Source organism: Apus apus, chromosome 1 (genome assembly GCF_020740795.1).
Source record: "Apus apus isolate bApuApu2 chromosome 1, bApuApu2.pri.cur, whole genome shotgun sequence".
NCBI lineage: Eukaryota > Metazoa > Chordata > Aves > Apodiformes > Apodidae > Apus > Apus apus.
Genome location: NC_067282.1, coordinates 180,680,508 through 180,697,869, shown reverse-complemented (window position 1 = coordinate 180,697,869; position 17,362 = coordinate 180,680,508). Strand labels below are relative to the sequence as shown.

The following is a 17,362-nucleotide window of genomic DNA, read 5'->3' as shown; positions in this document are numbered from 1 at the left end:
ATAGTGTTCTGTGGATTTTCTTTACCATGTATATTGACATTGTTACAGAACTGTAGCAATTCTTGAGGCGGGTTTTGGGTTTGTGGAGGCCAGACGGATATTCCCAGCATACAGTGTTTATGCGTGTGCTCAGTGATCTTGTTCATTATGAGTATAAACTCATTCTTCTGTCTTGCTAGGTATAGAAGTCAGATTTACATCAATCTTGGTAACTGTGGAGAGAGAAGATATTGTTGCTATGAACTGTTTTTGACAGTGCCTCTTAAGCCTGAATCGTGCCCTCCAGCTGAACAAATGGGACTGCAAATAAAGCACACAGATAAGAATTCATGTATTTTCACAAGCTTCAGAATTCATGTATTTTCACAAGCTTCAGAAATTCACATTCAGTCCGGTGTACTGTGATGACTTGGTAGCTCTTTGCAAGGGAGGCACAGTTTACACAGGATTAGGTGCACTGTGGTTTAGGTTCTTTCACCCATTCTTGCTTTCATCCCTGATGGGCTAATTTAGGTCTGCGGAATTGTTTCACTCTGTGGCTGCATATGGGAACCGTTTGTCACAAAGTTTTGCCCCATCATTCACACACTTTGCAAGATCGATTTCTTGCAATGGTATAAGATTTGAAACAGTGTCATACTGGTGGGCTTTTAATTTATTAACTTGAAATAAAAAGTATCAGACTATTTGCTGTTCATTTCAACTTTATAAATGACAAATCAAGTCACCTCAGCTTTTGACAGTTATAAATGTTTGAGGAACCCATAATCAGCATGCTGATACATCTACGTTTCAGGTTTACAGTGTCGCCAACACTTAGTGTGTTGTGTTTTGTTTCTTACAGAAAAGAGAGTTTGATGTGGATAACTTGAGCAAGCCAGAATTGCGGATGCTTTTGAGTGTAATGGAAGGAGAACTAGAAGCACGAGACCTTGTAATTGAAGCTTTGCGGGTAAGTTATTGGGTTGTTATGGTTTGCTTTTCTTATTATTCTCTTTTACCACTTCCTTTATACTGTGCATAGAATATTATTAGTGGACGAGTAAATTGTGATTTTTAAGTTTTAGGTTGACTAGATCTCAGTAATGTTAAAATATGTTCATGTTTGATTGTTGCCACTCTGTAATTCTGTGTAATTTTGGTATAAAATACCATCAAAATTTCAGAGAAATAAGTGTGAAAACTGAAAAATTACTTCCTCTTCAAATTATTTTATATTGTTGAGTCTGTTATTTGTGAAAGGAAGGAATAACTTCCAAGGAAAATTAAGTCCATTTATCACTTATTCTAATGGTGTGTATATTTGTTCATCTAGTCTATTAAATATTTTCTGTGAGATGGAAGGGTGGACAAAGTTGAATGGTCATGACCTCTTACGGAAAAGAGGTTTTGTTTTTTTTAAAATAAAATGTGAAATACGCGATACATACTCTTAACAGCACTCACAAGTACTTGATTAGATTTTTGCTGTGCTAGGCACAGGTAAATGTTGTTTTTCTGCTTTAGAAGGTTGCACTCTGAAAGGCAACTTAGAAAGACAACTGGAAATGTACAAACAAAACTCTATTTTAATCAAAAGATTATACAATTCTTTATGGCTGTAATGAAATTAAAATTGATCTGGATCAGAATAAAATCTAATAGAGCTGACAAACAGACTGTATCTTTAGGGAGGAGAACAGCCTTACATGGTTTGAAAATATTTATAGCTTCATAGTTGGATAGAGAGAGGTTATGCCCTTTAAGGTCTGTTACAGCAAAACCTCAATGTAATAAAATATATCTAGTACTAAGTTTTAGTACTTTGTGTAATGATTATCAACTGGTCTGGGAAAGATTTTCACTTTTAATGTGACAATAACAATTGTAAATGCATTTTTATTAATTTTTAATTTGTTTTGTGATGGATTCAGATCACTTGATGCAAATGGAGCTTTAAAGTAGCTGTCATTGATGTACCTGCATGCATAACTAAAGATGTTATTGGTATAAACTTTTATAAAAAATAGAATTTGCATTTAGTGTAGTGACAATACGACATTGGAAGCAATATGTTACTGGAGGATTACTGCACTTTGAAGTAATTTAGTGTTTGGCCTTCAGGTATGTGCATAGGTTGAAATGTACTGCCTTTTCAACTAGCTGTTTTACAATTTCACACCTCATTTGCCTGGACTAGGACTTTTTATTTTTCCTGTCTGCCTTTTAAGGTTTTGTAGAAGGGGAAACAATGTGCATACCACATTCAGTGTATCTTTTTTGGACTATTCTAACTTTGGAGGAATGCAAATAGAATACTCAGACAATTTTCTCTAATACATGTTCATGAACAAGCTACTACACTGCATACCAAATAATGGATGTATTGAAATTGAAAGAAAGAAGGAAAAAAGAATAACACAGTACACATTTAATGATAGTAAACATTAAACTTTCAGGATAGTGCAGTTCCAGGAGAGGAAAAAAAAATCTACATCAGATTCTGATACACCTACTGAGTGGGTAGTATATACACAGTGTTTTTTGATGACTAATATAGATCAATATAAAAAAGGTCCATTTCACTTAAGGTATATAAATGTTGGAAATTGGTTTGGTTTGGTTTTGTCTTTTTATTTCTTCTGCCTCTCACTTTCTAGTTCTCATATTTTGTAGTAAAATCCTCTAAACAAAATCTACATGGAACTCCAGTCTTTCAGGTGTCTTACCTGGTTAGCTGTACTAGTATTGGAAAACTTGGAATTTATACTTGCTGAAGAACTGAAGACTGGTATCTTGGAATATGATAACTCTTGGACCTTCTGGCTTCCTATTTGGTAAGCCAGAAGTCAGCAGTGTTAACAGTTAGAGTCTCCAAACAGCACACAAAATAAGCTATAGATAGCTAAATATAGATCTTTATAAAAGGGAGTAACAAGATGATTCCATTGAAGTTGTATCAGACTTGGTATTTTGTTTTGTTTCAACAAATTGGCATATGTACTTTTTGTATCCTTAGAGAAAGAAGGAAATGTTTTTCATATAAGGGAAAAGAGTTCTTATGTCATTATTTCAAAAGCTGATAAAACTGTTTAAAATTAGGATAGTTGATGACTGTGTGTTGAGTAAGTTTTTGCTTTGGTTTGTTTTTATTTTAAATCCTACAAGTACTGCAGGACTGTTTTAAATCCTAATTCTTCTTATAGGTCAAAGCCTGATAATTTCCAGCCCTATATTAGATAATGTATAGGTTGTCTTTTCCTCTTAAAGGATCTTCTGTCAGTTTTTAGGCATTGTAGCATATACATTTTTATATGTTTTTTAAAAAATTCATATATATATATATATATATTTCTTGGTCTTTTTGTAAAACTACAGATTTGAATCTTCTAATCTTCTCTTAGAAAGTAACCATTCATTCTTGTGGTTATCATCTCAAATTTCTCTCTGTAATCACTTACGTTTAACTACACCATTCCTAAATGTGTGTTCTCTTATCTCTACTCATTTTGCAGGGTTTCACTGAGTATTTGTAAAATTTGTGCAATAAGTAGTACTCATGTATCTATTGGAAATACCTCTCCTGGAAAGTTCTGGCATTAAAGTGAATTAGTCTTGACTGATCACAGAAGAACTGATAATACTGAATATAATTAAAGACTGACTGACATGGTGCTTCTCTTAATCTGCACCTAGCATAAAGTTTCTCATTTTAACAAGACCTTTTTGATGCATTTCTGTTAGTCTGTCCTAGTCCCATTGTATACATTTTTACACTGACAGCTCTTGTTTCCCACTTCACTAATTTTATGTGAAGCCTCACCATTTGCTTTATTAAAGATCTGAGACAGATCTGAAATTTTTTCTCTGTCTATAAAGCCAGTTAAGAAAAAGAACTCACGTCTACCTCCAACATTGATAGGTAGGATTTCTTTTCAGGCTGACTCTTATAGGAGGAGGGTTCTCATGATGCCAAATTTTTTTTCTCTTTGTATACATGTCATATCATCACAAGCCACACAATTCTCTGTTGGAAAGGAACAGAAATTTCTGACAGAGTTAAAGGAGCAAGAACTAGGGAGCAGGAAAAGTATTTTTGGAGAAGGTAGAGAGTTAGAAGTTGTGCCTCACTGGTTTGTGGTTTGTTTTGGTTTTTGTTTTGCGTTCTTGTTTTTTTTCCTATGCCATGTTTATTGTTTGTATATTTGTATTATGGAGTTCTCCCTTAAATAGCTTTTAAAAACTTGAAATGAATTCTTCTTACTTATTTTAGAAAGATACTTTTGGGGAATACAGTTTAATGCTTCTTGATATATCATAAAAGTGTAATTTGCCTGTATGGATTCTGCTGAATTAAGCAGAAAACATTTCTGACCTCTTTGTTTTTGTGGATCGAGCTTGTCATTTATATAGAGCAAGCCCTATTACTTAATAGCTGGTCAAAATTTAAAACAGTAATATTTTGAATATGTTGTGAGTTTTGTGACCTACATGTTTTGGGGTTTTTTTTGTTATTTTATTTTTAAAATAGCTGTCAAGTTATGCACAATTTGAGATGTTAGTGAAAAAAATTAAACTCCAGAATGATACCCTGTATCAGTTCATACTACTGTAATACTGCTTTACTGACAGGGACACAATGCCCTTGGATTTAAAAATTCTATCGTCTTCCAATGCTTGTCTACTGGCTGTTCATTCACTATATCATAAAATGAATTTGTATTTTATGAATTTTAGTTTAATTTCTCTTGGTACTTGTATTCATCAGAAAAGATGGCTATTAACTCCTCAATTAGTGCTTCTAAGATCTTGCATAGTTTTTCTGCTCATTTAAAGCTTAGTTTTAAGAAGGTGCAGTCCAATGATGAAAAAAGAAGAAAGGCTTCATAGTTTGTTACTCTGCTTTGAAAAGACTAAATCAGGGAATTTTAAGTCTGCCTGCTGCATATTGTTCCTGTGTGCATGCTGTCTATTCTGTGTAAATAAATAAATACATAGAGAAAAGCCAGGAGTTTGGGAGTATGAGAAGAAATCTTGTTACATTGGCTAGTGATCCCAGGGGGTGAGGGATGGGGGGTGAGAGTTAAGTAAGTTCAGTTAGTAAAGTTAATAGTGTTGATGTGATAGAGTTTTATTAAGGCAGTTGAAGTTGTGCTACATGATAAATTAGAGAGAACCAAACCTAAGGTGTCACATAGAACAATTAAATCCACCTATTGCATCCTTGTACAGAATGCATTGTTGAGTTTCCATTGGATTTTATATAGTTTTGATAACTTGAAGCCTGCTTTTGAAACAAAAACAAAACTTCAAATCCAAACTGCATTCCTAAGAAACATGGAGATGATTTCTCTATACTTCCATGTTTTCACAATGCATCATTATTCCTCTATAATATGCACAACTGCACATATGTAAGGACACATAGCATTTCTGTTTCTAGAAAAGGGCTGTCGCTTCCTGCTTCAGCAATTAAAACTTTGTCTAACTGGTTCAGTGTCTCCTACAACTGCTGTGAAAGTAGTTTGGTGCTATGATATAAACAGAGAAAGCCAAGGGGTGTTTTGCCCTTAGCAGCTATAAATTTGTTACACTATGCACTGAGTTGTACCATATAGAACTAACAGATTTTGCAGAATTAATCTCTATCTGAACTACTTCTTTTTTGGGTAACATTGACTGTCAGGAATTTGGAAGTTGGAAAATTCAGATTTGAAAAGTTACAGTAATTATCAACCTGAGCAATTTAAGTTGCTGGACAAGCTCAGCCCTGTGAGGACCAACAGCTGTGGAAGAGCAGACCTTTGTCATGTCTAGGGTCAAATTCCCAAATTTATTCTTCAAGTGAACAGTTAATTTGTTGTGGAGGGCAGCATTATGATTCACCTGAAAGGAGGTGATCTTTCTGTAAATCTTTCTCAGTAGCACTCTGATTTTGTATAGCTGCTATACCAAATTACTTAAGATGGTTATTTTTGAATCTGCTATTTCTTTGTTTTAGTAGCTCCATAATCAGAGTTGCACTGCAATTAAATTCAGATTAACATTTACATCATTAAAATTATGTCATTAGTGAGAAATAACATGCTGTTTAATTGCTATTGGGAATGCATATAGTTAAAAAATGAGGGAGACTTAGCTATAGCTTCTGTCTCCATCTGTCTCGATTATCCAAATGAACTGTCTGCCTGTAATAAGAGGATAATATATTTGTAATGGGGAGGTAATGTGGCCGCATAATCAACGCACAGGGCTGGTCTCCCACAACTGTGGTCTGAAATACAGCATTAATTTGTTATGTTTTTCTCCAGCTATGAAGTGTTTGCTGTATCTGTCTGCTTTCTAGAGGAATTTTTTAAAGTGCATTGACCCTCACATAATGAATTGAAGTGCTAGTGCTAGCTGTTAAGCATGGAATTACAAATACTAACTGCTGCTTCTGGTGGTGATTCTCTCTAAAGTTAAATCATTAGCAGGTTATTTTTAATCTGAAATTTTAAAGCCCAATATTAGTTGGGATTTTTGTTTATTTTTAAAATACTTTTATTTGCCTATATGCATTTCATTAGGTAGTGAATGGTAAAATGAAAATTTATATTATACATGTTTGTATGATATGATTAATGTGAACAAAAAATGCGAACTTCTGTCATACTAGATCCTTTGAAATATATACCACACTGCATAGATTTAGAACACCTTGTTTGGATTGCTGAGAAAAATCACCAATGAAATAAAAAAATGGCTAAAAAACTTACAATGCTAACAATGGATATATTTTTGTTTAATAAAAATTTCCTACAGTATAAATTACATTTCTGTGGAGCAATGTCTGAGCTCAAGTGAGTTCCTAATGAATGGATTCTGTGTGTATGACGGCTGGGCCAGGAGGACAGCATGAGGATGGCAAGGTGAATTTGGTTGCAAGTGTTTATTCAGCATTGTAAAGCCCTGCTATAGTTAATTTTTACCATAACAGCCTAAGGCAGGAAAGCTTATCTTCTGTGTATGTGCTTGTACCAGTGTCTGTTTAATCTTTTAGCCAATTTCTGCAACTTTTGAAAAAATGCTAAGCATTTCAGAAACAGGCAGTGTCATAAATCTAGACAGATGGGTGAGAAAAGTCGTACTGTTGTTAAGGCCTTAGCTGAAGGAAGGGCAGAGATTTGTGGCATCTGTTGTTGAGCACTGTGGATGAACTGCAGAATACAGAGTTAGGGAAAACCAGACTTCTTTAATTTAGCTGCTCAGAGAATTTAAGTTAGACTATTTAAGTTTATAAAAAGATAGAAGAAAAAGATATCTTCTGTAGGAGTTAGTACTGCAGGAATTGTTAGTACAGTCTGTCTCTCTGAATCTGAGCATTTTGACAGGCCTGCAGGCTAATCAATAGAGCTGGAAATGGATAATACTTTCTATATAATGTCTGAGTAGAAAATCCATATAAGATAATTTTTTACTTTCCCTAGCAAGGTATGTGAGTTCTAGAAGAGTAGTGATTGAATTTTGTAATGAGGGCCTGAGTATTAATGCAATGAGACAGGTAGGTCAAAAGAAAGAATTTAAGACATCAAATACCTCATAGCCACATTGTAAGTTTAATAACCCATTCAGTTAGCTTTACCTTTAAAAGCTACCAGTCTAAAAAGACCATATTTTAAAATAAGAATAAGCAGCTTTTAGAAAATGTAGTGATTACTGTGTGGGTTACACAATATTTATTTAAAATAGATAATTCATATTATGTTGAATGCCAATTTTCAGGTTCCAGCTCTCCTGTTTATAATTTTAGAACTTCTAGGATATCAGTATTTAATTCCATGAGAAATTCAGTAGTTTAAAGGAAGTCTTAAAGAAAGTTTAAATACTTTTTAGGAGCAGAAATGGTCAGATTCTTTCTGAAATGCCTTAAATAACTAGCTGCAACAACAAAAAAAACATTTTCAAGTCTAAAATTGTACAATGCAACTTTACTTAAAACACTGATCCATTTTTTCTGAAAGTATATATATAATCAAATGCATGTTGTTTTGCACAGTATTGTGTTTCAGAATAACAAAAGTTTGTTTGTACTAGCATTCAATTAGAAAATTCCGGTGATACAGGTAGCTTGTAAGATGTTTGGGTGCATTATGACAAAGGCCATTTTTTGCATATCTACAGAAAATGTGTGTGTAAGTGAACTGTTTGAGTGGATTTACCTTAGCATTCAGATCAAAAGCACACTTGAAGAAACTGCCCCAAATGCCTCCACTTTATTTTACTTCAATCTGCCTCACAGACCACTCTGGCTGTGTTAACTGAACTGAGAGCAGAGCCAGTCCTAAGTAACACCTCCTTCCTAATGACAGGACTCCAGGCATATTCCCAGTACTGATTGTTTTGCTCTACAGACATTCCTGTTGTGTTGCACTACCTGGTAATGTGGACATAGTCTCTGTATACCTACATATGCCCGTTACCGGGGTTGTTTCTGTAAACAGTAGGAAATATGAGTTGATTTGGTCTAGATTTAAAAACAAAAACCCAAAAACCTTTATATTCCCATGTTTGCTTTCTAAAACTAGAAATTTCCCAAAGCTATATACCATTATGATCATTCTTGAATTTAAGACAGATGGACCTTGCTTGTGAAATTGCCAGATGGGTCATTGTAAAATGCCTTTCTGGAGTCTCCCCAAAGGGCAGAATGCATTTTCTGCTCAAGCTAGTTTGATTTCAGGTCCTCAGCGGTGCATTGTGGTAGACTATTATTGGTAAACTTGTCTTTCAATTTCAGCCAAAAATGATTAAGCACAAAACAATATAGTTCTATTTTAATCTTACTGAAAAATGAACTATTTTGATAATAACTGTCATATGTACATACTTATATACCATTTTTGAAATTCTTTAAGTGTTTGTGAACATCAAACAATATTTTAAAAATCCAAAGCTCAGTGTATAATAGTTTATCACGACAGTATACTGTGTAACAAATTTAGGGTTTTGGTGGGTAACTGAGCATGATACTGGAATAACTTTGAAAAATGTGGAGCTTTCATGCCCCTGGCTCTGCATTTTCTGGAATGAATTAGCTGTTCCTTGAAAAAAAAATCAGATAAATATCAAGTAAAATATTTAGAAGGAGAGCTGTAGATACTCGCAAGCTATACTTGCCTAATCTGTCAGCTCCACAGTGAGTTCTCTCTAGCAAAAGACCTTCCTTCACTTAGCCACTTAGCCAAGGCAGCCTTTCCCGACTGCAAGTTGACTCAAGAAAACTTAATTTATCAGTTAAAGTTTTCATATCCTTTTTTCTTCTGCATCTTGTCCACAATAATTTTACTACAAGACCTAGTACTTCTAGAATGAACCTGGGGGCTAGAGTGGAAGGAACCTGAGAGCTATAAAGCAAAAGGGAATGAATACGTATCATTTAGTTTTTCTCAAATTGACTGATAGGTAGAAAAATTACACAGATATTAAATGTAATCTGTCAAAGGAAGATACATCACCTATACATTAGGAAGACCCTTACCTGCAGTAATTGTGCGATGTTGTGAATTTAAAATGCAAATCTGAACATCTCCAAACATGAATCTCATAGTGCTCTCAAACCAAAGTATGTAGCTAAGAGCACACAGAAGGCAGCTTCAGAGGTTTTTGGCAACAGTAAGACAACCTGTTTTGTAGCAGGTGTCTTTAAAAATGATCATTAGGTAGGAGAAGCAGAAGATGTTAAACTGTATGTAACATAAGGTTATTGTTGTAGCCAGTGTGATGGCAGTCGTTGGCTTTGGTGGCAGAACTGAAACAGAAGTCAGATAATGCCTTGTTTGCACTGTCATTTTTGCATATTGCAATTTCTTTGCAAAAATTTAATTTTTACTAAATTGCTGAGAGGTAGTGACCTGCAGTTGCTCATCTGATCATGGCTTTTGATTTATTGACTTTAATTATGGTTGCATATGTATTTTTTCTGCTCTTAAATATAGTTTGTCTTTACCTGTCCAATGATTCTGGTTATGATTAAAGCATTTACTTTCTTAATATTAGTGCATTGTAATTTCCTGAACATGGCTGTCAAAGAAAATAATTTCACTATTGCAAGCTTTAAAAAATTTGATTGTAATGAAACAATGAAATATGAATAAACCTCTGACAGGTTAGTAGAGGAAATTATTTTTCAGTGGTTAGTTTGGATTAATTTATTTATCAGTGGTTTATTAAAAGTTTTAAAGTAATGCAGCATGCTTCTTCACCTAATTGAGAAAGTGTTGTTAGACACAATCTTAAAGAATGTTCAAATTTAACTGTTGGTTTGGTTTTTTTTCTATCTCAATCACTGTTTTTTTAGTTTATATAAATTCCGCTAATTTATTTTTATAAAATCACTATATATGTTTTGATACACTGCTTTATTACCAAATAATTCAAGAAACTCAACACTACACCAGTAAATATCTCTGTGGACCTTAATGTTTGGGAACTGCATGACTGGTTACAATGCAAGAAAATATATTTTGTTGCATTCAAAGAAAATGCCCAAGTCTGCTTAAGACAGCAAAACCTAACACTGTACTTCAGCAAATGCTGTGAAATTAAAGAACAGTCTTTACCTTATCCTTAATACTGCCAGGGTTCACATTTTAATAATTTGAAAATATTGTTTATAGTATCGGTGGCTTGGCTTTATATATAGTATCTTATTTAGTTATTTAATCTTATTCTTATATTCAGTGTTTTTTGTATTAATAGTTTTGTAGTCATGGATAACTAACAATGAATAAGTTCTCTGCATGATGTAAGGTACCAAGTGAACTGTATTTGGATTTTCCTTCAAGTAACACCTTAATTTCTTGCACTCCATTATGAATGGAACCAAGCATCACCTTTTCCAATAGATGTTGGGGGTGTAGCAGCAGCAGTCTCTGGACTGATTGACTTTGTTGATCTGAGGGATCCTGGTATTTTGACACATCTAAAAGCCTCTTGTAGAAGCTACTGACAAAATAAGTTTCTGGTAGTGTTACATCACTTCCTGTGGTAGTTATTTGCCAGAGGGAGATACTAAGCACTGAACAAATAAAAACCTTTTGGTGAACTATATTGAAACAGTCCTGCATATATGGTGTTATAGTAAGCTTAAGCTTCACTTTCAGGTAAATACCCTTGGGGTATTGGGGACTACAAGTATGAAAATACGAGACTAGTTTCCTAGTATGAAAATTCTATGGCCTTGCATTGCAAACATTCTTTTCACTCTGTCCTTTCCAGAAGTGACTGTTCAACTGATAACAGTTTTTGTTTTTCACATAAGATCTGAGTATCTTTATTGTTGCCAGACATGTAATTACTAATTTAGCTGAAGGTGTTCTACTGGTTGCTTATTTGGATGATTGCTTTTCCTTACCCACTTGATTCCTCCTACCCTTGTTTGATCTTTCTGCATAATCCAACATAAAGCAGTGAGTAGAAATTTCTAAAATGTACAATACAAAATTCCAGTATCGTGTTAGTGTAACTGTTTCCCAGTTTCTGTGATTCTTACAAATACAACTGTGACTTCATTGTTAGAGTGACTTATTTAAAATGTTTTATCTGTTTGCCATCTTTACTAACATTGCTGATAAAGGGAGAAATGTGACTGGGTCATCCTATCTGTATTATTATGGTAACTGAATTTTTCCATTTTTAGTTAAGGGAACATACACATGATACTTCCTCTTTGCCAATAAATGGTAACACTAAAGTGCAACTGGTAACATAATACTTTTTTTCTTTAGTTTGTGTGTCTCTTCATGTTACTGTAGCTGAAGAAAAAAAATCTATAAGGTGTGTTACTGAATCTTCCAAATAAATTATTATAGTAATTTATAAAAAGTGTTTACGAATAAGATATTTGATTGGATCCTTTTCAAATTCAACACTCCTGAAAATACTCACATAGTAGCAATTACTTTTATTATGCTTGGGTGTATGTGTTTCCATGGTTTCCTCCCACTCCATTTTTGATGCTGTGCTGATTGGTGGATAGGTCTCCTCACCTGCAGTTCTCCCAGAGAGAAGCATTTGCCTTAGAAGCTCTGGTAGCGTGCTAAGAATACTTAGCACCAGATCTCTTAGAAAAGCCAGTGTTCCATTTGTATGAATACATGGAAAAATTGAGAAAATAGAGCAGCAGTGATTACAGTGAGTTGTCTCTGAAATATCAGAGTAAAATTTTAGCTAGATATCAAGGAAATATAAGCTGTTACTTGACAATTTTAAAATTGATAACTTTTAAGTAATGATATCTGTAAAGTTAATACTAGCTGGAAAATAGTTTTAAAGATGCAATAAAGGGCATAAAATCCAAAGTATACAACACGGATGAGTATTCTGCTTACTTGAAAATGTTCCATTCTAGGAATCACAATTATTTAGTTAAATCCATTCATTCAGCCTCTTCACTAGGGGTAGTAGGAAGAATAAAATTCTTCCTTGAGGTAATACATATTGCTCTCACAATTTACCTTCCAAAGTGAATACTGAAAAGAATTTGAAAACATTGAAATATCTTACTATACCTCAAATAAATCTGTATTATGAAGACTTTAGATCTGTTGAATGGGACCTGCAGAATCATCTAGTCCAACTGCCTGACCAATTCATGGCAGACCAAAAGTCAGAGCATATTATTAAGGGCATTGTCCAAATGCCTCCTAAGCACTGACAGGCTTGGGCCATCAACCACCTCTCTAGAAGCCCATTCCAGCATTTTACCATACTCACAGTAAATAAATGCTTCATATTGTCCAGTCTAAACCTCCCTTGGCGCAGCTTTGAACCATTGCAACTGGATCCCAGGGAGAAGAGATCCACATCTTCCTGTCCTCTTCACCTCTTCAGGAAGCTGTAGAGAGCAATGACATTGCCTCTCAGTCTCCTTTTCTCCAAGCTAGACAATCCCAGAGTGCTTAACTACTCCTCACAGCACATTCCTTCCAGCCCTTTCACCAGATTTGTTGCCCTCCTCTGGACACATCATTCTTTAATGGTGGGGCCCAGAACTGCACACAGTATTCAAGGGGAGGCTGCACTAGTGCTTAGTACAGTGGGGCAACCACTTCTTCTGACTGGCTGGTTTGCTGCACTTAATGAATGTTGTTTGCCCTCTTGGCTGCCAGGGCACTTTGCTGACTCACATTGAGCCTGCTGTCCACCAGCACCCCCACACCTCTTTCTGCAGGGCTGCTCTTCAGCTACTTCTCTCACAATTTTTTACTTGTTTCCAGCATTACTCTATCCTAGGTGCATAATCTGGCGTTTAGACTCATTAATTTTCATCCCATTTATCATACACCAGTGCTCCAATCTATCTAGATCCCTTTGCAAGGCAACTTTCCCCTTAGCAGAATCAACAGCACTTCACTTTGGTATTATCAGCAAACCTGCATTCAACTCCTCGACGATGAACACATTGAACAGAACTGGCCCTAGAACTGAGACCTGAGGAACGTGGATGGTGACTGGTCAGCAGCCAGATGTAGGCTGATTCACTACAGCCCTTTGAGTTCTGCTCTTCAGCCAGTTCCTCACCAAGGGCACCAGGAACCCGCTCATCCCACATGAAGGGGAGGGAAGGATATCAAATTAAACAGGACTGTCCCTTTGTGGATCCATGTTGACTGTGCCTGATGATTGTCTTGTAAACTTGTAATTTGCATACCTTTTCATTAAAATAATTAAGGCTTGGTAATCATGTAATTTTCATACAGAAAATATAGAATAATATCTCAACCGAGATTTTGATAGCTTAAAAATATGAAAGTCTAAATGCTATACATTAAACAGCAACAGTGATTTAATTAAGATTTTTCTGTTATGTCTTTGGTATGTTTTGTCTGATTCTGAGCTGAAAAAACTTTTCTGCTGCACAGCATGGAGGTTAAAGTGCTCTTTTTTGGTTAGAGGTGAGGTTGGATTTCCTTCAGTACTTCAGAAGGATCATAGAATGATTCTATGATTGGCTGACAGATTTCCATGCAAAGAATTATGAATTGATTTGCATGAATTAGAACTGTAAATTTGAACATGCAAAAAAACCTAGATGAGGAATGGTTATTTAAAGCAACCAGAAAGCTCAAGTCTCTTCAGTCCGTTGAGACTCATTATCACTATAAAAACATGTATTATTTTCAGAAATAAATGTCAGGGTGGTTAGATAATCAGAGCATCACACAGTGATACTTCCTTATGAAATATTGGCCTATAATTTTCAAATGTTTAAGCATCTGACAACAAAGCTGTCATAAAATAGGTCTAATGTCATCTTTATATAGAACATCTGGATGGCTCTTCTCAATTAAAAACACGTGTTGTTTCATGACTTGAACTGTTTCTCCTTCCTCATTCAGAAACAGAGTGCAAAGCCTGAATTTCACCTTTTACATCTGTAAGAAGTGAAGAATATTTTATATTGACTGTATTGTTTTTTTCTTGTTGGTGCAGACCTAAGCTTTATAATATGACCTTACCATTTTTAAATCTGCAAACTGAAAATAGTGGATTTTCATCACTCTAAGCAAAAAAATTAGTAATGAAGAATTGGAAGCATATGTCTGCCTGCCCTCTCTTTTCCTCTTTCTTTCATGGAAAATTTTTCAGGTAACAGGAAGAAAGGGAAGGAGATGGTGCTACTTAGAAATAATTGGTACCAGTAAATTGGTGACACTCTTTCTATGGAGCTAGAGCCCTAAGGAAATCAATGTTTGATGATTACCTTGGTTGTATAATGCTTTTTGTTATATTGTTTAATTTTGTCTTAAATGTTTTCACTGTTTGTCCTATACACTGAGAGATTTCCATTAATTGTTAGGCTTGTTGTACTTTTTTTGAGTCTGCTCTTTAGTGCAAAGGAGAGAATACAGCTTTTTTGCAAACCACTTTAATATCTGGATACTTGGCATGAAATAGAGAAAATCTGGTTTGCTGTTGTTTTCATAAACTGCTAGGTAACATCTGACCTTTATGTCTGAAAATGGTGGTTTTGTGTATCTTCTTAAATGGACATTAAAGAGGATAGCCTTGTAAAACAACATTTTTAACTTGAAAAATGTTTTTTAAAAGCTCAGATTAAAAACTATGTGATTCTGAGAGAAAGGAACACTTTATGAAGTACAATAAAAAAAACCAAAACCTGTATGGATTGTGCATGAGCCAATAATGCAACTTTTTTGTTACTCTTATTTTAATGGTTCATGCTTGGGATCAGTTTTCTAGAAAAACTGATTATATATCCACTTTCATGCAACCTACTTATCTATAACAAGTTTCATTGCTATATTTGTGTTGCTTATGACTCGTATGAGACACTGCTCCAAGATAGTTCTGAATGCTTTTAAGAGTGTATGTGCCTTTCATTAAGAATTTCTAAACTGGTATATTTTATTTTCTTTATTAGTACTTGTACCAAAGGACTTGAATAATTTTATGATCCTGATCAGTTATCTGTAAATAGCATTTTTTTAATAGTATGTAACAACTATATAGGTCTATCAGAGCATAATCAATTTTTACATTGTTTTTTGTTTAATTTGCTGGTTGCATCCTCCTACTTCTCAACTCTTTCTACTGTTTTTACTTTTTTTGAACTAGCAGCCTGTTATGGTCAACATTCTTCAGAGAATTTCATTTTTTTCATCCTTAATGTGTACACACAAGTTTTTTCATATGATACTTTACATTTAACATGGAAAATGTTGAGTATATTGGTCAAATATTTTTCATAGTGTATATATATATAATATTGAGTTAATTAAAATCTAAATGACTGATTAAGCTTTGCATAGGTAAGCCCCGTTGCAGTGCTGAAGAAAGGAATTTAGACTGTAGCTAAAATTGTAAGAAATAGAGCATCGTGTGTTCACTGACAGAAATCATGCTGGAGGATACTGTTTCTTCAGCAGTAATTGGTATTTACATTTCCATTTTTGGGTCATTCTCTAAAACTTTATATGGAAGTGACATCTCATACGATACTTAGAAAACATTAATTGTCATCTGCATTTAAAAACAACAAAAAAGCCCCCAAACTCTACTGCATAACAAAACTGATAGCATTCTTAATTATTCATAGTAAGACATCCTATCCCCCACCCACACTCCAGTATTTTGCAGATGTCTGAAAATACTTATCTATACTCTTTTTCTTAAATTAATAGCTCCAGCAAATAATTTCAAGACACTCCATAATGCCACTGAATAAGATTAATATACATTTTCTCTTTCAGCCCCCTTCCTCTTTTAAAAAATTTGTTACTCTTTCAGTTTTATTTAGAATGAAAGGTTCTCCCTTGTATTCAACACACCACACAAAATAAGCTTTTACTGCCTCCTCTTGTGTGCTGGTTAGTTTTAGAAAACTTTTTTTCACTTCCTAATAGATATGTCAAGAGAAGACATTAATATGAACCTATCAACATCTGTTGAAACAATTTTATTATATGTGGAAAAGGAAATTAATCAGAGGAACAAACGCTCTTGAAAGGAAGGAAATTTTAAGGCTTCTGAGGTAGCTTTAATTCAGTTCCATTGTTCCACAGCAGTGTAGGACATGAAGTCCTATTTTTTATGTTTATCATCAGTTGCTGCATGGAAGACTTGGACTTGCTGAACTCTTAACTTGGCAGTTAAATGAAAAGAAAACTCTAAGATACATTGGGGGAAAATGCAGTATTAAGCTTAAAAATATAATTACTTATATATTGTTATGATTATGTAAGCTGATTACGAAAACTCATTTCAGCAACCAATTTCTATGCAGATTATTACCAAAAGAAGTCTAACGATAAATCTTATTTTATGTGATTATTTTGCATTTTTTTGTTAATGGGCCTATTTCTTATACATAAATTGGTCATCTTTGTTTTTCCTAGCTTATTTTATGCTTTTAGTTTTAAGTCTACAGTAAGATGGATACTATTTGAAGGCATCCCTGTCACCTTACATTCCTGTTTCAATAACGGGGGGGAAAGATCTAATTAAACTTCATAATGCTTTCTTTGGTCACTTAAAATAGTTTTGTTTTTTTCTTCTCAAGTGGAACAAAAGATACAAATGACTGCAGGCCAATTCTTGCACTGAGTTTGCAGCTGTTTCCACAGCTTATCATCTGGGTACTTCCAATCCTTTTGTTTCTCATCCTGATGCCAGTCTTCATCTGCCAGTAGATAAATGGGGTCGGTGACTGCAAAGGGTTAGCTTGACAGATGGAAGTGTCCAGAAGGGAGCTGGCAGATAGATGTATAGGGATGACTTGAATAGTGTGAAAAAAGCTGGTGAAGGGGTGAGTAAGGTGTCTTGCTGTATTTGGTAGGAGACAGGCTCCCTGAGAGAGTAATAAAAGATGCGGTTTAGC

The 17,362-nt window shown here is 34.5% G+C and overlaps 1 protein-coding gene across 1 annotated transcript in view; it reads left to right on the top strand.

Annotated features, from left to right (window-relative positions):
* Positions 1–17,362, top strand: part of CTTNBP2 (cortactin binding protein 2) — an 88,747-nt gene that overhangs the window by 11,698 nt on the left and 59,687 nt on the right. The window contains exon 2 of the mRNA XM_051636337.1: positions 845–952. Coding sequence (XP_051492297.1) covers positions 845–952 — 108 coding nt within the window. The remainder of the gene's footprint in view (positions 1–844; positions 953–17,362) is intronic.